Raw genomic sequence first — 27232 nt, forward strand, 5'->3', positions numbered from 1 at the left:
TTGTACCCTAGTGCTTTTTTTCAGTGTTGTCGGTAGCAATCTTGCTGTTGATTTACACCAGAAAAAAGTTCTTGTCACTCATTGTTTAATCAGCTATTCCCTTAGTCTGTAGTATATTGAGATTGAGCTAATGACCGAAGAATAGGTATAAAAGTGGTGTAGTCTGAAAAAGGCTGCCACTACTGACGACATTTCATGAGTACTCTGTGTGCCGTTATCAAGTCAAATGGGAAAGCTCAGTCTTGCTATCTGAACCTTGAGTACTTTTGATGGGACACCCTTTACCCCAATCTGAAAGTCCCCATCTTTTGAGATCTATGGCTGCTGTTCAGTCTCCTGGATGCACTGCTGGAATGATGTCCATTATAATTAACACTATTGCTGGATGCTGGGTAATGTTTGGGTCAGAAATGCCACATTGTCTTGGGAACAACTAAATAACAGGATTAGAATCTGCAACTTTCCTCACCTAAAAGTAAGACTTTTAGCAACAGAAAAAAGCCATTGGGCCCAACATCCCTTTTTGTTTGCTTTAAATATACATCCTTTCAAGCAAATGGTCATCTACTTGGACTGCATTATGAATGGACATAAGGCCTTGCCCTGAATAAAAGACTTATCTTCTGGACATGGAACTTCACTGCTGATTCTGTGAAGTAAAAAGGAATTCCTCTGTGGCCACAGCGGTTTTGTATAGTTTCAGTTCTCTAAGGAGCTGAGGAAACTGGGATATTTCACACACTGTTTTGCTGATTATAGGAGAAATTAAAGGATGTTAAAATCATAATTTACTGCAACTGATTTTAAAACATACTGGAGTTTTCAAGACATTTGAATGTTACCTGCTTGCACATAGATAGATGCAAGAGTATGTGAACTACCATTGCTCTTGTTTACATTTCCTAATTTTGATGTTGGTATTTGTTTTACAATACGATTTGTAAGTTTTTTTTTCCATTAATAGGCCCGTGCCTCATCGTGTCCTGTAATTCTTGTTGGTACTCACGTTGATATGACCAATGAAAAACATCGGCAAAACTGCATGACCAAAATTAAGATGGAATTCCTTCAGCATCGTGATTTTCCTCCAATCCGTGATTACCATTTTGTGGTGGCCACAGAAGAATCTGACTCTGTAGCAAAACTGCGAAGAGCCATTATTAGTCAAATACAGACTTTCAAGGTGCACAAAAGAAGTGTTATAAAGACTGCAGTTGTGTGTTTGTGTAAGGATTATAACCATTGCCCATCTCAAACTGCAATATTTCAGTAGATTTAGTGCAATAATTAGTTTCATTTACTTTCATTGGTCTTTGTGCAGTTTTATCACACTGAGCTAATATTATTTGATTACTTTAAAATTTGTGTTCAAATAAACTTCCTGCAGATAAATTCTCTCTTTACATTCTTCCAAAAAATGTACTAAATGCCATATGGTGACTGCAGAGGGCATTATTTAGTCACAAGAGCCCTATTCTCAAACATTTTAGTTTTCTGCTTTCACCCAGTTTAACAATGTTGCTGTAACCCTTTAGAGTTATGAAGGATTTTCAGATTTGAGAATATGCCTTTTTTTTATCTTGTTAACAAGTAAAAATGATTTGTATTTCTGATACTGCATATTTAATTATACAATAGTGGACCCCTGGGAATAATTAGAAGGCAGCAATCTAATCAAGTAACTGAATAAATAATTGCTAGAATGAAGCTCGTGGTTTATAATCATCCTCGGGTTCCTGGGCATTTTATTTATAGTAATGACAGCAGCTCTCTGCATACTCCGATTCCTTGATTCAAAATTACCTTCACACACACAATAGGCAATTACTATAGATTTATCTGAAGGTCAAGGAGAATAGTACTCTTAGAGGAAATCATTTTTAATTTTATAGATTTTTCCCACGAATCACTATTTTGTCACAGTGAAAATAGTCCTCGAAGGTTAAGGCTTTGGACCCAGTTCAAGTGAAACTTGCAGTGAAGTCACAGCCAACAACAATGCCAAACATACAGATGATATATATAAAATGACCTGGATATTGGAATACAGAGTAGAATTTCTAAATTTGCCGATGACGCCAAACTTGGAGGTGTGACAAACGGTGAGGATGATACCAATCGACTGCAACAGGACATAGAAAGGCTAGCAGAATGGGCAGACAAGTGGCAGATGGAATTTAATAGAGAAGTGTGAGGTGATGCATTTTGGCAGAAGAAACAGGGAGAGGCAATATACACTTAATGGCACAGTTTTAAAGAGTGTGCAGGGACAGGGGACCTGGGAGTTAATGTGCATAGGTCCCTGAAGGTGGCAGGACATATTGAGAGAGTGGTTAGCAAAGCATATGGGATCTTGGGCTTCATAAACAGAGGTATTGAGGACAAAAGTAGAGAAGGTATGCTGAACCTTTATAAAGTGCTGGTTAGGCCACAACTGGAGTATTGCGTCCAGTTCTGATCACCACACTTTAGGAAGGATGTGAAGGCCCTTGAGAGGCTGCAGAGGAGATTTACCAGAATGGTTCCGGGGATGGGGGATCTTAGCTACAAGGACAGGTTGGAGAAGCTGGATTTGTTTTCATTCGAGCAAAGGAAGTTGAGGGGTGATTTGATAGAGGTGTACAAGATTATGACAGGTTTGGATAGGCTAGACGTGGAAAGGCTGTTCCCACTAATTGATGGTACAAGGACGAGGGGACACAGATTTAAGGTTTTGGGCAAGAGATACAGGGGGGATGTGAGGAAAAACTTTTACGCAGCGAGTGGTGAGGAGCTGGAATTCGCTGTCGACGGAAATGGTGGAAGCGGACGCACTCAGTGTTTTCAAGGGTAGACTGGATAGGCACTTGAGGGAAATAAACTTGCAGGGCTACGGGGATAGAGCGGGGGAATGGGACTGACTGGATTGCTCTGCAGAGAACCGGCACGGACTCGATGGGCCTCCTTCTGTGCTGTATGACTATGACCCTATGATTGCGTGTCAAATCTGTGGGAACAACCATGATTGTCCCTTAATTGTATGCATCATCCTTATTTCCATACAAGCAGATATTTTTGCATAATCAAAAGAACCTTTAAAGGTTAAAGATTAGACATAAAAGTACACTGAAAAACCAGAGTGAAAGTTGTAGCAAATCTTGGTGACAAATGCACAGTAATGAAGAACTTTGCTAGCATCTAAATTTAAGTGAGTTCACTTACTTTTGCATGCTAAATTTCCATTCTTTACTATTAATGCTAGCATGTTTTTATTGCCTAGTTTCTTGTTGCACCAGAAGCAAAACAAGGTTCCCATTTTCAAACAATATCTTTACAGATCAGGGACCAACCAGTAATGGGTCAGCTAATCCCCCATAGTTACTTGGAGCTGGAAAAGAGGATTATACAGGAACGAAAGACCGTTCTAACAGAATTTCCAGTAATTCATCAGCAGCGGCTGTTGGAAATAGTTCAAGAGAGCCAGTTGCAGTTGGATGAAAATGAACTGCCCCATGCTGTTCGCTTCCTCAATGAGTCTGGTATTTGTTTCATTTTAATGCTTTTAAATATCTGTATCAACAATCAAATGGTCTGTTCAGCAGAATTACATTGTCTCATTAATTTTGTACATGTGATGAGGGAGGAGAGGACTAGTTTATTCCAAATGATACTGGGGAATAAATGGACACTTGTGTGCAGAATACTAATTGATTTCAAATCAACTGTATCTGTTTTGTTAGAACAGTTCCCCATTTTATTTCTGTGTCACTTGCTTAATACATTAACCCGGTGTCGTAGTAGTCTGCACGCAACTGCTCTCTTGCTGCTCCATTAAATAGCTTATATTTATCTCAAGGCAGATATGATTGAGAAAACAGTGAGGACAGTTGTCTGATTCTGACTGGTGACGGTACTTTTTTGGCCCACTGAGAATGAACGGAACTCAGACAGTGTGTTGGAGGGAATGGGAAGTCATCTTTCCCATCGCCTAGAATTCCTTTTAATGACATTAATGTCTTTGGGAAGACTGAAGCCATTTATCTTTCAGCCCAGCCATACTCTCACCACCAATTCCATCCCCTCCCTGGCCACTGCCTTAGGTTGAAGTGTTCATACCACAGTGTCCTATTTGACCCCGAGCTGAGCTACTGACCCCATATCCTCCCCATCACAAAGACTCTTGATTTCCACTTCTATAATCATCTGCTTCTACCTTTGTCCACCTGCTGCTGAAACCTTCATCCCTGCCTTTGTCGCCTCTGGCTCTACTATTCCAATTTTACTACAGTTCCTGACCATCCCCACCCTCCATAAACTTCAGCTCATCTAAAACTCTGCTGCCTGTATCCTATCCCACATCAAGCCCTGCTTGTCCATCATCCCATCCTCGCTGACCTACATTGACTCCTGGTCCCCCAACAGCTGAAACTTTAAATTCTCATCCTCATGTTTAAAGCTCTTAATGGCCTCACTCCGTCGTTTTTCTAACATTCACTAAACTCTGTTCCTCGAACTCTGGCCTCTTGTGCATCGCTTCTCTTCACCCCACCATTGACGGCTGTGCTTACAGTTGCTTAGGCCCCCAATCTCTGGAATCCCCTCCCTAACTCCCTCTGGCTCTCCACTTTGCTCTCCTCCTTAAATACCCTCCTTAAAACCCACCTCATTGACTGAGCTTTAGCTGACCCCATCTAATATATCTTTCTATGACTCGGCACCTATTTTTTTCCTTGTGTGTCTGTGAAGCACCTTTTGGTGATGTGAAAGAAAAATATCCCATCAACCAGTACCACCACTAACATGCACTGTGTTAATGCATGTTGATAGTGGTAGCGATTGATTCATGATGCCATAGAATTAGAATTTAATGATGTCCGATGTCTGCTACCTTGCTTTCTCTCTCCAACAATTCTAAAATATCCAACGGTATAACCAGAAAAGGAGGGATACTAATGAATCTACAGGTACCTTCTTAGCTGCCATTTAAGAATGGTTGGAGAATTCAGTTGAATACACTTGCTTTCACATCTACCATTCATGCCAATTTGAGAATCACAGTGCTGTATGAATAGTCCTTGCAGATAAGGCAAGTTTAACACAAAGGAAAACAAGGTCAGTAAATTAGCTGGGGAGACTGGTACCTACTAGATGGAATGTGCATGTTCATTATAGCCTTCATAAACTGAAAAGGCTGCTGTTGGTTATGTAGCTGCATAAAATTCAAAACCTCAGTATAGTAAATGATGCACAGTATTGGGAGGAGAAAAAACAGAAGAAAAATGTTTTGCGACACATTTCAGCACACACAAATCAAGCAATACCTTCAGCTTTCATTATGATTTAGCATTCTATGCAAAGTTTTAAGTATTGAACTATTTTAAAGGTGAGTTTTCTCTTTGCAGGTGTGCTACTACACTTTCACGATCCAGCTCTTCAGCTACGGGATCTTTATTTTGTAGATCCACAATGGCTATGTAAGATGATGGCACAGGTAAAACCTTCAGATTTTTGCCTTGAAATTATGTCGCACAACTAGTAATGTACAAAAGCCTTATTTGGTTTTGTGAAATTCTTTTGTCTGCTACTTTAACTGAGGCACTTTGTTAAACATTCATACACTAATATTTATAGAGTGTAATTTCACAGGCTTGGATTTTAAGAAGTAATTGGCACAATTTTATTTGTAAAAGCTAGTATAAGTAGTGAAATCCGTGGGATTTGTTCCAGCAGAGGAGATTAATTCATTTTTGTAGGTCTACACGTTATCCTAGCAGTTAACCAGCAGTATGAACGCATGGAGAGCGTGCTGGAGCTTGGTATTATCATTGTGTTTAACCAAAGGATGAGAAAAAAGATGGTGCACAATGTACCTGATGCTTATTTTTTATCTTTCAAAACAAGTTTATTTGCTTGTCTCAAGACCTACCAGAGCAATTTTTTAAAACAGATTTCCTGTTCCATGTTGTTGTCTAGTAATTGTGTAGACATATGCAAATATTGGTTACACTTTCTTACAGCATTTCTGAATATTTCGTAAAAAGTCTGGATAACTTAACTTCATTTTTGTTTAATGAATAATGTTGCATAGTGCTCAAAGGGTCAATGAAATGCGACATGGGTATGTGATCTCTGATTTGTCAGAAATACTACAGTGAACATGACAGAGACATAGGCCCCGATTTTTCTGGCGCTAAGCGGACCCGATTGGTGGCGGATCAGCTGTGAAATTTAAAATGATTGACAGTGATTCGGGAACCTGCTGTCAAAACGCGCACACTGGACTTTCCCAATGTCGGGTCTGCCAGCGCTGAGCAGACCCGATAGGCAGCAGCAGGGGACCCAATTCAAATCATTCGTAGCTTGTTTAACAATGCTTTCCCCCCTGCTCCCCCAGCTTTTTAACTTTCACAGGTCTCCCACGGGTTTCCCGCTGTGCCTAGACCTTGTCAATGAAGCTGAGGCGGGAGGTCAGTGGCCATTGAATCAGCTGATGAGTTGACAGCTTCAAGTATCAACTCAATGCTCCCAGCTGATTCCGATATCTTCCCTTAAGCACTAGTATCTCTAAACTGCATTTCCACTACAGATTCAGGATGCTTCAAGTCTTTACACAAGTCTCCATGCAGTCTGACCTCATTATTTCTCCCACCATTGACAGATTGCTTCTGTCATCTCTACTTCACCTGCCATCTATTCCATCAGCATGGGTGCACTTTATACTCTCTCTCACCTTGGTCCTCAGAATCTGACCATGATCAGCCCCCACACCAGCAGCACCTACAATCACACCAACCTTCTCCGCAATCACCTGATGCTGCACAGGACAGCGGGCATCAGCACCTGACCATATTGCTGCCCAGGAGGCCAGGGATGGCCTCACCATGGCTAGATTTACTTCATGTAACGCTGCATACCCTGGCTGCCATATGATGCGCCAGGTTGGCACCACCCCACACCAACAACATAAAACATCCCTACAATGCCCAAGCCATTCCTTTCACGCTCATCAGCATTGTGGGGGGTACCGTTATGCTCACCATTCACTGCAACTCACTAAGCCACTTCCAAAGGTGCACACAAATCTGTCCAAGAATGCAAAATGTTGAAAATAAAGATTTCAATGTTTGAGAGCACATTAACAGAAACTTCACATGAACATTAGCTAAAGCACACAAGTGCCTACCCTTGTGTGTTAGTTGGTATGATTGAACTAGGGTGAGTGTGAGGGTCTGCTAGTGAGATGGAGAAGTGATGATGGAAATAGAGAGGGATGGGTGGAGGTGCAAGGTAAGTTGGTGTGAGTAAGGATGTACAGGAGTAGGGTAGGGGATGTGATGAGTGGCACAGCAGGATGAGGTTGAGTGTGGCTTTGCAGTAACGTTTCGTGATCTAATGAGATTATTGAAAGGTTTGCGCCACTGCAGCCGGATCCTTCTGACGACATTCCTGCTTGTGCCCTCCTGTGCAATGTGCAACCAGGCTGTGTTGGTCTTCTGAGGAGGTCTCTTCCGCCCATTGGAAGGGAGGAAGCATATGGAGGGAGTCATGGGAGCGCCTGGGTGCAGCCATGCACCTCTGTTGCAGTGCTTGTCAGTGTTTGCAGCACCTCCATGCTGTAGAACACTGACAGCACAAATATCAAAGTAAATTTGCGCATGGTCCCTTTAAGGAAATTGGCTGATGACGTGTCATAAATGACGTCATCAGACCCGTTTCCTTCAATTGGCCGGGAAACGTGCTGGGCGGGCTTAACAAGCCCAATCAGGGGAAAGTATTGTCCGAGGCCAGGATGGAGCCAACAGCGGGGCTGAGACCCGCCACCAATGTCACCTGCCAAGGTAGGGAAAATCGCGGCCATAATAATGGGCTTAGTGTATAGTGATCTTGGTCTAGTTTCATCAGTTATTTGTTTGAAAATTGAAACACTGATTTCATGTGGAAGTCCTCCAAACATTATAAATATCAACCAGTATGCATGCTTTTTGAAATTAGATTGTGACTGTTAAAGCAGCAAGTTTTCCAAAGCATCCTTGTGGAATTATGTACCGATCAGATGTTGAGAAGTTTCTCTCGCAGAAAAACAGTTTCCCTCAGAATTACATATCCCAATACATAAAGCTACTGGAAAAATTCCAAATTGCATTGCCTTTAGGAGAGGAACAATTACTTATTCCAAGCAGGTAACTCTCGATCAAAACTGTATTAGTCATCATGTGCTGAATCCATTAATTATCATTTGTGTGTGAAAGGATTAAGTAAACAAAAGACAAGATGTAATGGTATAACAGTGGGCATCAATTTGCTGTTCTAAACCAAGTATAAATGAAAGTGGTGCAGGAACATGAAAAGAGTAATTATGACTACAACATTAAAAGGAACTTGAATATTAAGTGTGCGCTGTGTTTTCATGGAGTTACATTAGCAAAATTCTTGTGGTTTTAATGTGCTTTTTGTAATGTAGACATTGAAGATGAGTAAATGTCTAATTCCATATTGATCTTTGTAACTAGAAGAATTTATGTTATGGTGCTGTTTTTGTAGTTTTCCATCTGTTACCCAACTATCTTTAAAATATTTAATCATTTTAACCAAATTCTGGATGTTAACTTGTGCAGTTAAGTAATTGCTATGCTAGTTGCTTTTTAAAAAAAAAAAAAAAAAATCTGGCTTTCAATACATTTACTGCATGAGATGGATCCACCTTATTTTACACTCTCTTTAAATGTTATTCAGCTTGCCTGATCAGAGACCTGTAATTGAGCTCCCACACTGTGAAAACTCTGAATTGATAGTAAGGCTTTATCAGATGCCATATTTCCCAATGGGATTCTGGTCCAGACTTATCAACAGGCTGCTGGAGGTTTCTGCTTATATGCTTCGTAGACAAGGTAATTGTCAGTTACTTTTTGTTGACTCTCTGCTCTATTGATGATGACATATTTTAAAGATGGGGAGGACTGGGCATTAAGATTCTGTTGAATGACTAGTAGGAGAGGGAGCACTGTTTCTATTCGTTTTTAAAAAAAATTATTCTTGGGATGTGGGCAACACTGATAAGGTGTCATTTATTGTATTGACCATCGTAGTCGTCCTGTTGCAGTCATTGTGATTGTGGTCACACAGTGGTGTTAGGAAGAAAATTCCAGGATATTGACCGAGTGACTATGAAGGAAAGGCGATATATGTCCAAGTTAGGATCAGGAGAGTTGCTGGGGAACTTGGAGGTGATCATGTTCCCATGGTCTTGCTGCTCTTGACCTTGGTGTACAGGTCACAGGAGAAAGAAGATGCTCTCAATGTAACTTTGGTGAGTTGCTGCAGTGCATCCTATAGATAGCACATACTGCAGCCACTGTGTGCTAGTGGTGGAGGATATTGAATATTAAATCCAGTGACAGGATGCCAGTCATGGGAACTGCTGTGTCCTGAATGGTGTCAGATAATTGAATAATTGTAACCTCACTTGGTTGGTGTTTGTTTCAGAATTCCAACTGTTTCTTTTAGTATTGCCTCCACAACTAATTTGCAGAGAGATTTTGACATTAATATTTTCGCCACACTGCAGCATTTCCTTTATTGCTGGTATTCCAATATTTGAATTGAGCTAGAATGTTGAGAATATTGACTTTTGTTAATATTCTCAACTTGATAACCATGTTACTGCAATTATCAAAGGCATTAGGACTGCAACTCATCATATTCTGGAATCTTTTAACCACCTTGGATTAAATTATGTTGTTAATTCAGCATGGCATTTGCTAATAATGAAATGAAGGGCCTACTAGAAACTGCTGACTGAATGTAATAAATAAAATTTAAAAGTTAGGATGTTTTGCTGAATGGATAGGAATGATTAATGCACCAGAGAATGATTGATACATAGTGTACCTTTACTTTTTAAACAAAAAACAAACTATGATGTTTCAGATGCAGAGAAACCTTTACGTCCTAATAGGACATATTGGAGACAAGGAGTGTACCTGATCTGGTCACCAGAAGCATACTGCCTAGTGGACTCTGCTTTATTGGACAATAAACCAGAGAGTATTCTCAAAATAACTGTTCCGTGCTGCAAGAAAGGTAAGCTGTTATTTTTCCAATACTTCATGCAAATTTTTTTTTTGGGTGGTTGGGTGGAAGAATGTTTATCTAATTCCAGTTGGGTGTACAGGCCAGCATTGTGTATAATAAGTACAATTTTCCTCGAGCTGTTGTGAGGGCAACTGCAGCAGGAAATTAAATATAATGCCGGACCAGTAAGGTCTCTTTCTTGGGTTTTCCCTTTAGGCACATTGTTGAGGCACTTTGAGGATTTTTACCTTGTACCTAAATTGTCCTGTTACCTGTCCTGGTAGGGTTTGAGTGCAAAGTAAAGAAATACAAACAAATATCGACCTACAAAGCATTGTGCTTTGTATCTCTTTTGAAGTTATATTTAAAACTCATCAAATTACTGTTTTCTTTCTGTGATCACAAAATTGTTACTTTGTTTCTGTTACATAAAAAACGAGCAGGGTTCATTTTGTTGGGCCAGCTTGTGGATCACATTGATTCTCTGCTGGAAGAGTGGTATCCCGGCCTACTGGAGACAGATATACGTGGCGAAGGAGGCACTCTTTTGAAGAAATATGCCATGTATAGCTTTGAAGGTGATCAAGAATGCCAGCAGATTCTAATAGACGACTTGCTAGATGTAGCTGAAGAAGGTATTAATTTCTCTGTAATTAATTAAGTTGTGATAATTAGCATTGAAACCAGGATTTCAATGAAGTACAATTTTGCACATTTGAATTGTGACAAGCACTCATAGCATAATTGTAGATTGTTCCATTCCAAAATTGTATTGTGCTGGGAGAGAACATTTTGAATTTCAACATTATGGTGTAGTAACTGGTAGTCATAGTGATAGAAGCAATTTGAAATGATTGAGTATTACACAAGAAGCATTTTGCACAACAATGAAGTGTATTGGCTTAAATGCATTCTAATTATAGTGTATTACAAGCAACATGTTAAATAAGTCTAATACTGATATTGGTCATATCTTAAGCTGTTTTACTCTAGCAATATTGATGAGACAAACCTATAATACCATTTGTAATATTTAAAGTGTAATTTAATTGTAGTTTCTCCATTAGTTGCCATATTATAAGATTATCTCCTCAATCTACTGTAAATTATTTCTCATTTAGATCTGCAGTAATGATGCCATCAGCAATGAAATCTCTTAAATGTAATTATGCATCATGTTCATGGCGTGCACTGAAACTGGTTTCTGTGCACTGAGCTGCTCCAAGCATAAATCAAACTGAAATTAAAATAGAAAGTGCAGAAAATCAGAAAGGAATGAAGGTTCTGGAACAGAATAATTAACCAACCTAATTGCCTTACTTACCGCTGCTGTACACTCTCCATGTTGGTCATCAATTCCCAAGTCCTGGCATATCAATGAAGTCCACTGAGAGGAGCAAAGGGATCTCGGAGTACAAATACACAAACCACTAAAAGTTGCAACGCAGGTTAACAAGGCCATAAAAAGCAAACATGCACGAGGGTTTATTTCTAGAGGGATAGAATTATTGAGTAGAGAAGTTATGCTGAACTTGTATCGAACCTTGGTTAGACCCCACTTGGAGTACTGTGTGCACTTCTGGTCGCCATGTTATAAAAAGAATATAGAGGCATTGGAGAGGGTACAAAAAAGATTTCCAAGGATGATACTGGAATTACAAGGTTATACCTGTCAGGAAAGGATAAACAGGCTGGGTCTTTTTTTTCTTTTGAAAAGAGAAGGCTGAGGGGTGACCTAATCGAGGTCTTTAAAATTATGAAAGGTTTTGATAGAGTAGACACAGAGAGTGTGTTTCCACTTGTGGGGAAGAGTAAAACTAGATGCTATCAATATAAGATAGTGACCAAGAAATCAAATAGGGAATTCAGAAGAAACTACTTTACCCAGAGAGTGGTGAGAATATGGAACTTGTTACCACAGGGAGTGGTTGAGGCGAATAGTATAAATGCATTTAAGGGGAAAGCTAAGTAAGCATATGAGGGAGAAGGGAATAGAGGGTTATGCTGATAGTTAGATAAGGAAAGATGGGAGGGGGCGCGAGTGGAGCATAAATGTTGGCATGGACTGGTTGGGCCAAATGGCCTGTTTCTGTGCTGTATATTCTATGTAATTCAATATTGTACTTGTTGAATTTTGTAGCCATTTCTCAGCCCAACTTCCCAATCTATCCAGTTCCTTCTTCAACTTATCAGTAGTAAAGTTTGACTGTTTTGTCTCTCCCCACAGAGCTCCCATTATCCACAAACACTGCTATCATCTCCTCAAAGAATCCTAATAGGTTTGTCAAGGTGTTCTCTTTCCCCCTCCAATAAAATCATGGTGGCTTGTCTTGATTGCTTGATACTTCTTTAGGTGTTCTGCAGTACCCTTCCTCAGGATAAACACTAACTTTTTATTTATAATTGATGTCAGGCTCACTTCTCTCCAATCCTTTTGTTACAACTCCTGATTCTGATGATTCCCCAAAAATCCCCCAAATTAATAATTTTCATTGGCCCTTTCCTTCTTATCCTCTGCTTTAAACATTTCAGCCACTTTTTTTAATCATTATTTACTGTTTGCCATAAAATGTCCTGCTTGTTTCACTGAAAGTCAGGAGACCAAACCTGGTTTAATGTGGAGTGTAGAAGGTGTGGCAGGAGCAGCACCAGGCATGCCTTAGAAATGGGTACAAACCTAGTAAAACTACTACAACAAGACTATCTACAAGGCTAAACAATAAAAGCAGTTCATAGATAGAGCTGAGTGGGTTACAAACAACAGATCAGAATAAAGTTATGCAGCCCTACCACATCCAGTTGCGAATAATCATGAACAACCGGCATCTCACAGGAGGAGAAGGCTCCATGAACATTCCCATCCTCAACCGTGGTGGAGCTCAGCACGAGTGTGGGAAACAAGGCTGACGTATTTGCCATAGGCGCTGAGTGAATGATCCTACTTGGCTTTCTTCCAAGGTCCCCACCATCATGCATACGTGCGTTCAGCCACTTCGGCTAACTACACCATGACATTAAGAAATATTTGGACACCGCATCCTGGGCCTTAACAGCATCTCAGTTCTAAACCATTTAGAACTGACTTGGATCTTAAGATGAAAATTGGCTCTTAAATGCCTTGATTAGATTGCATAACTGTTATCACTCCCAAGGTATGTATGAAATATGGATTGTTTAAATGGAAAACAAACCACCAAGATTTGTTTGTGTAGCTATTTCTATACATATCGCTCGAATATCTGTTCTGAACCATACCCTAGCGAGAGTCAACGTAGGAGAGAGAGGGTATGGACATTATGTAAAGCAGCACTTGGCATATTTTACTATATTCAGTTACTTTTGTGTTTTTTTTCCACAGGGGATTTTTTGACTTGTCCCACTGATAGACACAACAAGATATCCATTTCTCGAGTTGCTCCAGACCTTGTGCTGGCTGATCTACCCAGCAAGGTTATGCTGGATGTCAACCACCTTGAGCTTGAACAAACACCTGACTTTTTGTTGGGTAAGATTTAATTCAGATAATTTGTGATTTTATTCTTTCGGTTGTAAAACTACTAAATCACGATGTAGATAAAAACTTTGTTTATAAATTGAGTTGCTGCAATGATGTGAGAAACATCAACTGCTAATTTTTAATCTGGGTTACACTAATATTAAGATCTTGTTGAAAATGTTTCTGCTGCAAATTAACTAACATTTGCTGCATTGAGAACTTTGAAGCAGGCTGATCCAACAACTAAGTTTGCTTGAAAGGAATATTTCATGCAGTGGGACAGTTTCTATTCCATTTAAGACATTAGCCCTGAATTTGATCATCTTTTCAGATGCATACCTAATTGGGATTTTTGGTGAATCGATTATTACATTTTATTAAAATATTGATTTGAAAAGTCTGCACACTTCCTTGGTAAAATGTCAACTTCAACTTTCTTGTTTTCTTTTAAAGGTGATGGAGGGTTTGGGTCTGTCTATCGTGCAACTTACAAATATAAAGAAGTGGCTGTTAAAATTTTTAACAAGCATGTGTCACAGATGTACCTACATCGCCTTCTGAGACAAGTATGTAACAAAAATTGCATTGTAACTGCTTCATAGAGAAAGAAATGATAGGGGGAGTACTTTCAATCTAAAGTATTTATAAAAAAAAAAAAAAAAATAGCTTACCTCTTAATTTCTGTTTTTCGCTTCTGTGGAGATGTCTCATTTCAGTTCTCCTTTCCCTGCAATGTACTGCTGACTTTTCCATGTCCTGATATCCAGTCCATATGTCACTCTGTGGAATGCCCAGTAGAGCTGCTTATGGACACCTGATTAACTATAAGTTACTCCTCAAAATAATAGGGCTCACAGCATTATAGATAGACAGTATATGAAAAATTATTATTGACCATAATTAAACATACACTTAATAACATATGAGTTTTTATCTCGGAAAATCCACACGTTAACAGCAAAATGGTCAGCTGATGAGACCTTGTTGAATTCTGAGGTCTTTCTTCCCGCAATGACTGTTTTATATTGGTTTTTTCCCCAATCCTGTTGTGTTTTAGTATTACCTATTGTTCCTGTCATGTCATCCATGTACCCTGTCATTGACTTGCACATCCTGATTGATCTGTCAGTCAAATCCTTAGGGTGAATTCAGTTACAGAACCATCAAAGGCATTTTAACGTTCCTGTGCATGTTACTTTTCCATCACACTATGCAGCATTCCTTTTGACAGATGTCACATTCCAGTGTGACCTTTGCATACAGCTGTTTATCTATCAAAACAATCACCTACAACTTTAGAAACACCTAACCATCATAACATTTTCCCATCTCTCTTGTGTCACTGTGAAGTTGAAAGACAAATAATTTATACGGTGGTGTTCCGTCTGCGTACTCGCATCTACAACCACTTGATCTTTTTACAGAGTCTGTCCATATCAAAGAGATAATCAAGCTGCTAGTGAGATCAGTTCCAATTGAAAATTTACTGGACACAATTAAATTAATATAAAGAGAAATCAATAGTAGTCCCTTTTGATTAATCCTTTACTAACAGCGCCACCGCCCCCACGCCCCCTCTGCCCCCAACCCTTGGTGGTTAGAGACATTTAAGGCCAGCACGAATTATTATTTCATCAGGATCAATTGATTCTGTCACATAAATGCCTACCCATTTGTTTTGCAAAGCATAGGATCCAAAAATATGAAAATCATTGTGCATTGAATCTTGCTCACTACTCAAAGCACAAGCATCACCTGGAGTTAAATGATCCTCGAGTACTTTGTTATCCACGTTGTGGATAATTTTAATTTCAAATTCCCTGAATTGGAATTTCCAATTTTATAACTTTCTCCAACCCTATCGTGATCATTTCATTAAAAGGTCAGTTTCTCTATGGAGCATATGTCAGTGCCTTGATTAAAAAACCTGTTTTCACATTCCTGAGCCACATTAACCATTTAATGTTGTCGGCAGGACTGACCATGTCTGAGACCCGTTCTTCAATGCATCTTCATCATGCATTCCGCATGCCAGTTGTGTCACATGCAACATATCACATTTGTAACCCAAGATATGCCACACATGACATCAGATACAAGCCTTTCCTAAGCTTTCAGGCTTTCTTATCAAAAGATTTTGGGAGTGCACTAGTTCATGGCAGATTGCACATTTGACGATATTCAAATGAGTTTGAGCGGAAACTTGAGGGAAAAAAACACTTCTCAAAACTAGCGCAACTTTGGGCACAATTTGTGCCTGGATCACCGATTGTGCCCAAAGCGGATACTCTACTGTTTTTACCTGTAGAAAATGAATAAGCTTATGCAATTCTATAGGCTTTTGACAAAGTCCCACATGGGAGACTGGTCAAGAAGGTAAGAGCCCATGGGATCCAGGGCAATTTGGCACATTGGATCCAAAATTGGCTTAGTGGCAGGAGGCAGAGGGTGATGGTCGAAGGTTGTTTTTGTGACTGGAAGCCTGTGTCCAGTGGTGTACCGCAGGGATCGGTGCGGAGTCCCTTGCTGTTTGTAGTGTACATTAATGATTTAGATATGAATGTAGGAGGTATGATCAGTAAGTTCGCACATGACACGAAAATTTGCGGAGTGGTAAATAGCGAGGAGGGAAGCCTCAGGCTATAGGATGATAGACGGGTTGGTTAGATGGGCAGAACAGTGGCAAATGGAATTTAACCCTGAAAAGTGTGAGGTGATGTATTTTGGGAGGACTAACAAGGCAAGGGAATATACAATGAATGGTAGGACCCTAGGAAGGACAGAGGATCAGAGGGACCTTGGTGTGCATGTATATAGATCCCTGAAGGCAGCATGACAGGTAGATAAGGTGGTTAAGAAGGCATATGGGATACTTGGCTTCATTAGCCGAGGCATAGAATATAAGAGCAGGGAGATTATGATGGAGCTGTACAAAATGCTAGTTAGGACACAGCTGGAATACTGTCTGCAGTTCTGGTCGCCATACTATAGGATGGATGTGACGTAAGAAAACTACTAGGCACTTGGTCTAAATATTAAACAAGGCTTTAATCAACTTTTTTTCAACATGGAGATCTAGTTGTGTCCTTCACTAGTTCCTGTTAAAGAATGTCCTGAGCAAGCTGGGCCCATGTCTGAGTATTTGTACTCTCCCTGGACAGCACCACCAGCAGGCCGCCCAGTATCATTTCATAAGTCATTCCACATGAATGACGAGATTCATGTCAGGATGTGATTGCATTGGAGAGGGTGCAGAGGAGATTCACCAGGATATTACCTGGGCTGGAGCGCTTCAGCTATGAAGAGAGACTGGACAGGCTGGGGTTATTTTCCTTAGAGCAGAGAAAGCTGAGGGGGGACCTGATTGAGGTGCACAAAATTATGAGTGGCATAGATAGGGTAGATAGAAAGGAACTTTTCCCCTTAGTAGAGGGGTCAATAACCAGGGGGCATAGTTTCAAGGTAAGGGGCAGGAGGTTTAGAGGGGATTTGAGGAAAAACTTTTTCACCCAGAGGGTGGTTGGAATCTGGAACTCTCTGCCTGAAAGGGTGATAGAGGCAGGAACCCTCACAACATTCAAGAAGCATTTAGATGAGCACTTGAAACGCCATAGCATACAAGGCTAAGGACCAAGTGCTGGAAAATGGGATTAGAATAGACAGGGCTTGATGGCCAGCACAGACACGATGGGCCTAAGTACCTCTTTCTGTGCTGTATAACTCTATGACTCTATAATATTCAGGAACTTGCAGTTCTTAGCCATCTGCATCATCCCAGTTTGGTGTCTCTGTTGGCGGCTGACTTTCGGCCTCGGATGTTGGTAATGGAATTGGCACCCAAAGGCTCCCTGGACCTCTTGCTTAGCCATGAGAAAGACCACCTTAATCGAACACTTCAACATCGGATAGCTCTACATGTGGCTGATGGCTTAAGGTAACTATAATTCAGTACATTGCAATTCACTGTAGCTAGCACCAATAGATTTTGGAGGCAAACTCCAAACTATTAAATGTAATATTAGATCTTATTTTAATTTGTTAAGCAAGCTTAAGTTTGTAGTTTTAGCAGTAATATACCATTTTTGTAAACTGCCATGCATTATTCATGATATAAACACAAAAAATGATGAAAAATAGAATCATTGAGCAAGTATGAACTTTTTATAGTTTTTTAATTGTTAAAAGGAAAAAGGAATTTCTTGGCATTGTTAAAAAAGGAACATTGATGTGTTTTATGACAAGGCCCATCTATTAAAAAAAAAAATTCAATAAATAAGAATATAAATCGCATAGTCTGAGGTTTCCTCTAGTTAAATAACTAATTGTGATGTTGCCCACATTATCTAGAATGGCTTATCATTTGTGGGATCAATATGATTCTTTGTATTGAGGGAATGGTCCAGGAGAGTGGTCTCTTCTACCCAAAATCTCTCTGCCTTGCCTCCTCCCTGCTTTCAAAAGCCTTCTAAAAATCTTGTTCTTTGAGTGTGTTTTTTCTTCTCCTAACTTTTTTGTTTTTCCTCCTGCTCTGAATCAATAGATTTTTCTTTACCCTGTAAAGCACTTTGACATTTTTCTGTATCTGAGGAGTGGTATAGAAATGCAAGTTGTTGAAATATGAAAGTAATCTCAAGTAACAGCAAGATGATAGTAACTATCTTCAATTGAATACTATGTAATTTCTATTAGTATTATTTATACTCCTGTTGACCATTTCATATTCCTTCATTTAGAATAGAGCTGCACTTTTAGAAATAAGGGGTGGGGAGGGTCCCGGTAGAGAGAAATCTAGAATGCTAAAGAGAAAAGACAAGGAAGAAGTGCAGGAAAGTGATTGGGGTGAGGATAACCAGATTGTGTCCGGAAGGGACAGAGCGTACAAACAAAGGAGTGCACTAACAAATAGGGTCCGGGTGAGAGAAAATGGTAATCAGACAAATAGGGCCATAGTACAAAAAAATGTTCATGTCTAAAAATGTTAAAAAGACAAATCTGAATGCATGATGCATTCGTAATAAGGTAGACGAATTAACAGCGCAAATATATGTAAATGGATACGATATAATTGCGATTACGGAGACATGGCTGCAGGGTGACCAAGGCTGGGAGGTGAATATCCAAGGATATTCGATATTTAGGAAGGACAGGCAAAAAGGAGGTGGGGCGGAGCTGTTAGTAAAAGATGAAATTAGAGCAATAGTGAGAAAGGATATTGGCTCAGAAAATCAAGATGTAGAATCAGTCTGGGTGGAGCACCAAGGGGCAGAAAACATTGGTGGGAGTTGTCTATAGGCCTCCAAACAGTAGTGGTAATGTAGTGGATGGCATCAGACAGGAAATGGGAGATGCATGTATCAAGGGTACTACAGTAATCATGGGTGACTTTAATCTACATATAGACTGGCCAAACCAAATTAGCAATAATACTGTGGAGGATGAATTCCTGGAGTGTGTACGCGGTGGTTTTTTAGACCAGTACGTTGAAGAGCCAACTAGGGAACGGGCTATCCTAGATTGGGTATTGTTCAATGAGACGGTGTTAATTAATAATCTTGTGCGGGGTCCTTTAGGGAAGAGTGACCATAACATGAGAGAATTCTTCATTAAGATGGAAAGTGAAGTCGTTCAATCCGAAACTAGGGTCCTAAATCTAAACAAAGGAAACTATGAAGATATGAGGAGTGAGTTGGCTATGATAGATTGGGGAACTTCATTAAAAGGCATGACGGTGGATAGGCAATGGCTAACATTTAAGGAACGAATGCATGAATTGCAACAGTTATACATTCCTTTCTGGCGCCAAAACACAAAAGGAAAAGTGGCCCAACCATGGCTAACAAAAGAAATTAAGGATAGTATTAGATCCAAAGGGGAGTCATAAAAAGTTGCCAGAAAAAGTAGCAAGCCTGAGGATTGGGAGCAGTTTAGAGTTCAGCAAAAAAGGACCAAGAGCTTGAATAAGAGGGGAAAAATAGAGTATGAGAGTAAACTTGCAAAGAACATAAAAGCGGATTGTAAAAGCTTCTACAAGTATGTAAAAAGAAAAAGATTAGTGAAGACAAATGTAGGTCCTTTACAATCAAACAGGAGAATTTATAATGGGGAACAAGGAAATGGCAGAGCAATTAAACAAATACTTTTGGTTATGTCTTCATGGAAGAGGACACAAATAACTTCCCAGAAATGCTAGGGAACCAAGGGTCTAGTGAGAAGGAGGAATTAAAGGAAATGAGTATTAGTAAAAAAAAAATAGTGCTGGAGAAATTAACGGGACTGAAAGCCGATAAATCCCCAGGGCCTGATAATCTGCATCCCAAAGTACTAAAAGAGGTAGCCATGGAAATAGTGGATGCATTGGTTATCATCTTCCATAATCTGTAGAATTTTGGAACAGTTCCTGCAGATTGGAGGGTGGCAAATGTAACCCCACTATTTAAAAAAGGGAGAGAGAAAACAGGGTTAGACCGGTTAGCCTAACATCAGTTGTAGGGAAAATGCTAGAGTCTATTAAAAAGGATGTGATAACAGACACTTAGAAAATATCAACGGGATTAGACAAAGTCAACACGGCAAATCGTGTTTGACAAACCTACTGGAGTTTTTTGAGGATGTAACTGGTAGAATAGATAAGGGAGAACCAGTGGATGTGGTGTATTTGGACTTTCAGAAGGCCTTTGATAAAGTCCCACACAAGAGGCTAGTGTGCAAAATTAAAACACATGGGATTGGGGGTAATATACTGGCATGGATTGAAAATTGGTTAACAGACAGGAAACAGAGAGTAGGAATAAATGGGTCTTTTTCGGGGTGGCAGGCGGTGACTAGAGGGTTACCGCAGGGATCAGTGCTTGGGCCCCAGCTATTCACAATATATATCAGTGATTTGGATGTAATATTTCCAAGTTTGCTGATGACACGAAACTAGGTGGGATTGTGAGTTGTGAGGAGGATGCAAAGAGGCTTCAAGGCGATTTAGACAAGTTGAATGAGTGGGCAAATACATGGCAGATGCAGTATAATGTGGATAAATGTGAAGTTATCCACTTCAGTAGGAAAAACAGACAGGCAGAGTGTTATTTAAATGGTGATAGATTGGGAAATGTTGATGTACAGAGGGATTGGGTGTCCTTGTACACCAGTCACTGAAAGCAAACATGCAGGTGCAGCAAGCAGTTAGGAAGGCAAATGGTATGTTGGCCTTCATTGCAAGAGGATTTGAGTACAGGAGCAAGGATGTCTTCCTACAGTTATACAAGCCCTTGGTGAGACCACACCTGGAGTACTGTGTGCAGTTTTGGTCTCCTTACCCAAGAAAGGATATACTTGCCATAGAGGGAGTGCAGCAAAGGTTCACCAGACTGATTACTGGGATGGCAGGTCTGTCGTATGAGGAGAGATTGGGTCAACTAGGCCTGTATTCACTAGAGTTTAGAAGAATGAGAGGGGATCTCATTGAAATGTATAAAATTCTGACAGGGCTAGACAGACTGGATGCAGGGAGGATGTTTCCCCTGGCTTGGTGGTCTAGAACGAGGGGTCACAGTCTCAGGATACGGGGTAGGACAGAGAGGAGGAGAAATTTCTTCACTCAGAGGGTGGTGAACCTGTGGAATTCTCTACCACAGAAGGCTGTGGAGGCCAAGTCACTGAATATATTTAAGAAGGAGATAAATAGATTTCTAGACACAAATTGCATCAAGGGGTATGGGGAGAGAGCGGGAATATGGTATTGTGATAGAGGATCAGCCATGGTCATATTGAATGGTAGAGCACGCTCAAAGGGCCGAATAGCCGACCCCTACTCCTATTTTTCTATCTGTATGTTTCTAAAGCTGCTGTTTTTTTTGCTGATTTTTAAAAAAACATTTCTTCCTACGCTGTATATATGAATAAATGGCATAGGGCAACCATGTAATATACTAGACATAGGACTAGTATGTCTCCAGATTGTTTCTTGGTAAACCTGCAACAATTAATCCTTAGGCTAATGTCATCTAGTGACAAGTGAGTAGAGCACAAGAATCGTTGTATCTTGCACTGAAAGTTGCTGGTGGTACAAAACAAAATAAAAATCAGAAATAAAAGCCTGAAACTTTATAAAACAATAACTGATAACCTGAAGTCACTGCCGTGCTTTAATCTAATCTTAGGCCAAGGCTCAGCTGATGGATATAAACCACAAGTTTCTCGTGATTAATGACTCCACCCAAATCTACCAATTAGATTGTTGCTTTATCACTCCCAGGTATAAATTGTGTAAAATGTTTGGTTATGTTTGCTTTTAGTTGTGTTAATATATTATTTTTTTTGACAGATATCTGCATTCATCAATGATAATATATAGGGATATGAAGCCTCACAATGTGCTGCTGTTCAACTTGAACCCTAACTCGGGTATAATTGCCAAAATTGCTGATTATGGCATTGCTCAGTACTGCTGCAGAATGGGAATCAAGAGCTCTGAGGGCACGCCAGGTAGAAACTTATCAGTGTACCTAAAGGAGGATCCACTGCAGTATATGTTATTAGAAAATGATTAATTTTTTTACTTAGTTTTGTTGTTTCTGTGCTCATAAATGCAGCACATTTGTCATTCAGTCATAGCCCCCCAATTATGGGTAGAGTTATCTAATACTCCTTGGATTAATATGCAACAGTATGTAAGATGTGCATATGAAAAAGGACAGTAAAGACCAGCCGGTTGATCAAGCCTGTCCCATCTTGGCTTGGTGTGACCTCTGAATAACATCCGCTCCTCCCATGCAGCCATGCAATCTCCTGAGAGAAGCAAAAAAAACTTTGGTCAGTTGAGGAAATATTCTGGGAAATTCCTCTCTAACCCCTGATCAAGTAAGCTCCCGGAGACCACGCTGACTGGATAACCAAACCCCAATGACCCACTTACCTTCTATGTGTAGAGATGTTTGTCACTCTTGGGAACTCTTCTAGCTCTCTTGAATATTTGCAGTGAATCCACACTCACTGCACGTGTCGACAACTTATTCCAGAGGTTAGCGACTCCGCAAAAATAAGTACCTTCTATTACCAAACCAAGCTCTGTGCTTTCGAAACATAGATATGCCCCCTTGTTCCCCCTAACCTATCTAGCTCAATTAGATTGTTGCTTTATCTAAATTGTCTAAATCTAATCCTTTCATGATCTTAAAGACCTCAATCATATGTCCTCAAACTCTATGGGCTGGATTTTCCACCCGGAGGCGGGATGGTTGCGGGTTTGCTATTCGGGTTCCAGTCCCGCTCGCGGTTGCTGTTGCCCTCCATTATTGATTTTCCTGAGATTAGCCTCATTAAGGCCGGCGTGCGTGCTTGCCGGCCCAATTGGTAGATGCGGGTTGGCTGCTCGTGCTTGATGTCGTGCCAGGAGCCTGTATATTTAAGGGGGCCATGTCCCCTTTGATTTTCACTTGCTTTCTTCTGCTTCCGAATGCTGGTTGCTGCAGGCATGGCAGCTCAACAGTCCCTGCTCCCCGTTTTGATGATGACTCCCTCCATGCTCTTGTGGAGGGAGCAAGAGGATGAAAGGAGGTCCTCTTCCCTTCCGATGGATGGAGGAAGCCTCCTCTGCACACAGAGGCAGCCTGGCTGCAAATTGCTGAGGAGGCAAGTGCAAGGTCGGTGTGTACTTGGAAAAAGGTTCAATGATCTGATGTGCTTAGCAAAAGTGAATATAACATCACACTTGCCTTCAATCTGCTTCCCATCTCTTCTCATCCCCATCACTCTGCATTGGCAACCTACCCTAACATCCCTTGCACCTTCACCCATCCCTCTCTATGTACAGAATCACTTCACCATCCTGCTATGCACCCCTTACACTCGATCTCACTGTTATGCAATGACGACAACTAACATCGCACAGGGAGGGACCTTGGTATTGGCAGTTCACTCCATCTTTGTCTCCCTCTAAACATCTATGTTATCCATTCCTTACACTCACTCCATCAATCTCGCTGAAACTCCACTTGTGTGTCTCATTGCAGGAAAAGAGAGCCCACAATAAGAGGGAGAGGGGGAGGATAGGAGGAAGCCAGCTATCCCTGGCGCATCAAACGAATGCTGAGGAGACAGCTCTGGAGATCGTCGGAGGTTCAGAGGAGCTGGAAGTGGGGGACGGAGAGACGGGCACAGTACAGCAAGCTGGTGACAGAATTGATTTGCAACCCTATCATTTTGTTTTCATGAGTGACTGATATGGCATCTGAAAGAAATTGAGTTCTGATCATCTGTATAATGAGATGTGTCTGCTACTTAAATATCACATGTCTAACTCATGCCTTTACTCCCCCACAGGATCATCGAGAGTCCCCCTCCCCACTGTCCATGAGGAAGAGCCGGAGGACTCCTCAGAGAAACCTGCCGTCTCTGAGGGAGCAGCATCAGCAGAAATGAGCACACCCAGCACCAGTGCAGAGACGCACACCTCGGTGGGTAGTTTGCAAGATAGAGTAGTGTTGTCACCTGGCGTATCGCAGCTCACAAGTGAGCATAAGCAGATGGTGGAAAAAGGGACAGCAGTGGAGAGTCCTCACGGAGGCCGCAGGGCACTCCTAGCTCTGCTCAGCTGCATGTGGACGCTGTGCCTCTGGGGCCATCCAGTAAGAGAGCGGTGCTGGAGTTTCAAGAACAAGTGCAGGAGACTCTGACTGGGTTTGCAACCACGGTAACTGCAAGTGTGCGGAGAATGGAGGAGTCTATGTCAAACATGAGCAATGCCGTGGTGCACGCATTGGCGAATGTAGGTGCCGCCATGGAAAGGATGGCAACCTCCATGGAGGACATAAATCGCCAGAGTCAGGAGATCATGTTAACACTTCTAAATAGATGGTAATCTATGGAGGATAGAAGGGCATCTATTGAGGAGAGAAACTAGAGGTTCATGGACGTCTTTGTTATGAGGAATGTCAGCACAGAAATGGTCCTCATGGCCCCACTGATCCGTAGCAAGTGCTCTCCAGCTACTTGCTAGCAGTGAAGTGCGGGTGACCCATGAGGGGGATGGTGGTGGTCAACAACAAGGAAGTGGGGCTCCTCTCCAAGCACTCACACTCCCATGCCACTGCGGAGCCCTTGGTCAGACCCCCAGATGCCTCACCCAACTGAGATGGCCGTCTCTACCTCTGCACAGCCGCAGGAGGAGCAGACTTTTGCGGAGCCCCCCAAGGCTTCCAAACCCAGAGGACGACCACCAAAGGCGTCTAAGCAGGCATAGCAGGGAAGTGAGCCTGCTGCCTCCAAATCTGCTGAAGCCATGGGAGAAGCACCACGAAGAAGCACGTGTAAGAGAAAGCTAAAATACAAATAGTCACAAGGGTAGTCACTTGGGTGATTTCATATTATACCAATTTACGTTTGTGAGCTTTATTTCTAGTGTATTAAAGTAATGCGATGTCAATGATTCAATGCATTGCCCTATGTGTGCTCAGAATTGGAAGTAGCACAGTGAGGGGTGAGGGCGCCTTTCATCTGCAGTGATGGGGAGAGTGATAGTGCACAGTTCATTGTTCAGATGCTGTATTGTGTGGAATGGAGGTCCTGGCAATCCTCATGTGCATGTGCCAGCCACATGTATGTGCAGCATAAAGTTACGTGAATCTGGCATGGATTAGTCCATCCCTTGCCTCATGGCCAGCAATGAAGTTGCGTGCTGGTAGCACTGGGACAGCCGTCTCCACCAGGTGTTTATCATTTGCAGCCTCATTCAGCTCTTCCTCCTCCTCTGAGGAGGAGGAGGCTGTGCGCTGTGCCATTTGTTCCTCGAGCAGCGGTAAGCCGCGCTGCAGTGCGATGTTGTGCAGGGCACAGCAGACCACAATTTTCTGGACACCCTGGCTGGTACGTACTGTAGGGCTCCACCAGATCTGTACAGGCATTTGAAGCGCATTATGATGCTTCTGGTGAAAATGTGGCTCTCATTGTAATGCTCCTTACCTTGGTTTGATGGCCTCCTCATCTGTGTCATTAGCCACGTCTTCAGGGGATAGCCCTTGTCTCCAAGTAGCCATCCGGAAAGTTGGGTTGGCGGATTGAATAGCTGAGGCACAGTTGACTGACGCAGGATGTATGAGTCATGGCAGCTGCCAGGCAACTTTGCGTACACCTGCATAATGTTCTCCCTTTGGTTACACACCAGCTGCACGTTAAGGGAGTGGAAGCCCTTGTGGTTCACAAATACAGCTGGGTTGTGATGGGGTGCCCGAATGGCCACATGTGTGCAGTTGATGACGCCCTGCACCCTTGTGAAGCCTGCCATATTGGCAAACCCAACCACTCGCGCGATGACACTTCATCCGTTGAGAAGTGGATGTAATTGGCCAACTTGCCAAACAGGGCATCAGTAACCTGTGTTACGCATCTGTGTGCGGCAGACTGGGAGATGCCGCTGATGTCTGCAGATGATCCCCGGAAGGACCCTGACTTAAAGAAGTTGAGGGCTGTGGTGACTTTGACAGCCACTGGTATGGAGTGTCCACCCGCTCCTCTGGGCTCCAGGTGTTGGTGCAGCATTGTGCAGATGTTTGCAACTACCTCTCGTGAAAGTCTCAGCCTCCTTTGGCACTGCTGCTCAGTCATGTTGAGGAAGCTCATTCTCTGCCTGTAAACCCTCTGTTGGGGGTTCCTCCTGCGGCGCGGTGCAGCCCTGCGCTGACACCCTCTGCCCTGTGCAGCATCAGGTGGCTCAGGAGAAGGTTGGCGCTCTTGTCGGTGCTGCTGGTGTGCCTGGTTCTGCTGCTACCGCGGCTGCTCATAGAAACATGGAAGATAGGAGCAGGAGTAGGCCATTCGGCCCTTTGAGCCTGCTCCGCCATTCAATGAGATCATGGCTGATCATCCAAATTCAGTACCCTGTCCCTGCCTTCTCCCCATATCCCTTGATCCCTTTAGCCTTAAGAAATATATCCAACTCTTTCTTGAATATATTTAATGAACTGGCCTCCACTGCCCTCTGTGGCAGAGAATTCCACAGATTCACCACTCTCTGGGTGAAGAAATTCCTCCTCATTTCAGTCCTAAATGGCTTACCCCTTATCCTTAGACTACGACCCCTGGTTCTGGACTCCCCGGCCATCAGAAACATCCTTCTTGCATCTAGTCTGTCCAGGCCTGACAGAATTTTATAGGTTTCGATGAGATCCCCTCTCAATCTTCTAAATTCCAGTGAGTATAAGCCCAATCGACACAATCTCTCCTCATACGTCATTCCTGCCATCCCAGGTATCAGCCTGGTGAATCTTCGCTGCACTCCTTCCATGGCAAGAACGTCCTTCCTCAGGTAAGGCGACCAAAACTACACACAATACTCAAGGTGCATCCTTGTTCCTGTACTCGAACCCTCTTGCTACGAAGGCCAACATATCATTTGCCTTCTTAACCGCCTGCTGCACCTGCATGCTTACCTTCAGCGACTGGTGCACAAGAACACCTAGGCCTCTTTGCACTTCCCCTTCTCCCAATCTATTGCCATTCAAATAATAATCTGCCTTCCTGTTTTTGCCACCAAAGTGGATAACCTCACATTTATCCACATTATAGTGCATTTGCCATGTTTCTGCCCAATCACCCAACCTGTCCAAATCGTACTGGAGTTTTACGACATCCTCCTCACAGATTACCCTCCCACCCAGCTTTGTGTCGTCTGCAAATTTGGCGATATTACATCCAATTCCC

At 41.9% G+C, this 27232-nt stretch overlaps 1 protein-coding gene across 2 annotated transcripts in view; it reads left to right on the forward strand.

Annotated features, from left to right (window-relative positions):
- Positions 1–27232, forward strand: part of lrrk2 (leucine-rich repeat kinase 2) — a 304627-nt gene that overhangs the window by 229471 nt on the left and 47924 nt on the right. For both annotated transcript variants that reach the window (XM_086010172.1, XM_086010173.1), the window contains 11 exons: positions 965–1183; positions 3317–3518; positions 5382–5470; positions 7972–8159; positions 8713–8867; positions 9907–10059; positions 10494–10685; positions 13409–13555; positions 14000–14112; positions 17290–17480; positions 21861–22021. In XM_086010172.1, the coding sequence (XP_085866298.1) occupies positions 965–1183; positions 3317–3518; positions 5382–5470; positions 7972–8159; positions 8713–8867; positions 9907–10059; positions 10494–10685; positions 13409–13555; positions 14000–14112; positions 17290–17480; positions 21861–22021 (1810 nt within the window). The remainder of the gene's footprint in view (positions 1–964; positions 1184–3316; positions 3519–5381; positions 5471–7971; positions 8160–8712; positions 8868–9906; positions 10060–10493; positions 10686–13408; positions 13556–13999; positions 14113–17289; positions 17481–21860; positions 22022–27232) is intronic.

This window comes from Somniosus microcephalus, chromosome 17 (assembly GCF_052327205.1).
Source record: "Somniosus microcephalus isolate GS21.2 chromosome 17, FLI_Smic_1.0, whole genome shotgun sequence".
Classification (NCBI taxonomy): domain Eukaryota; kingdom Metazoa; phylum Chordata; class Chondrichthyes; order Squaliformes; family Somniosidae; genus Somniosus; species Somniosus microcephalus.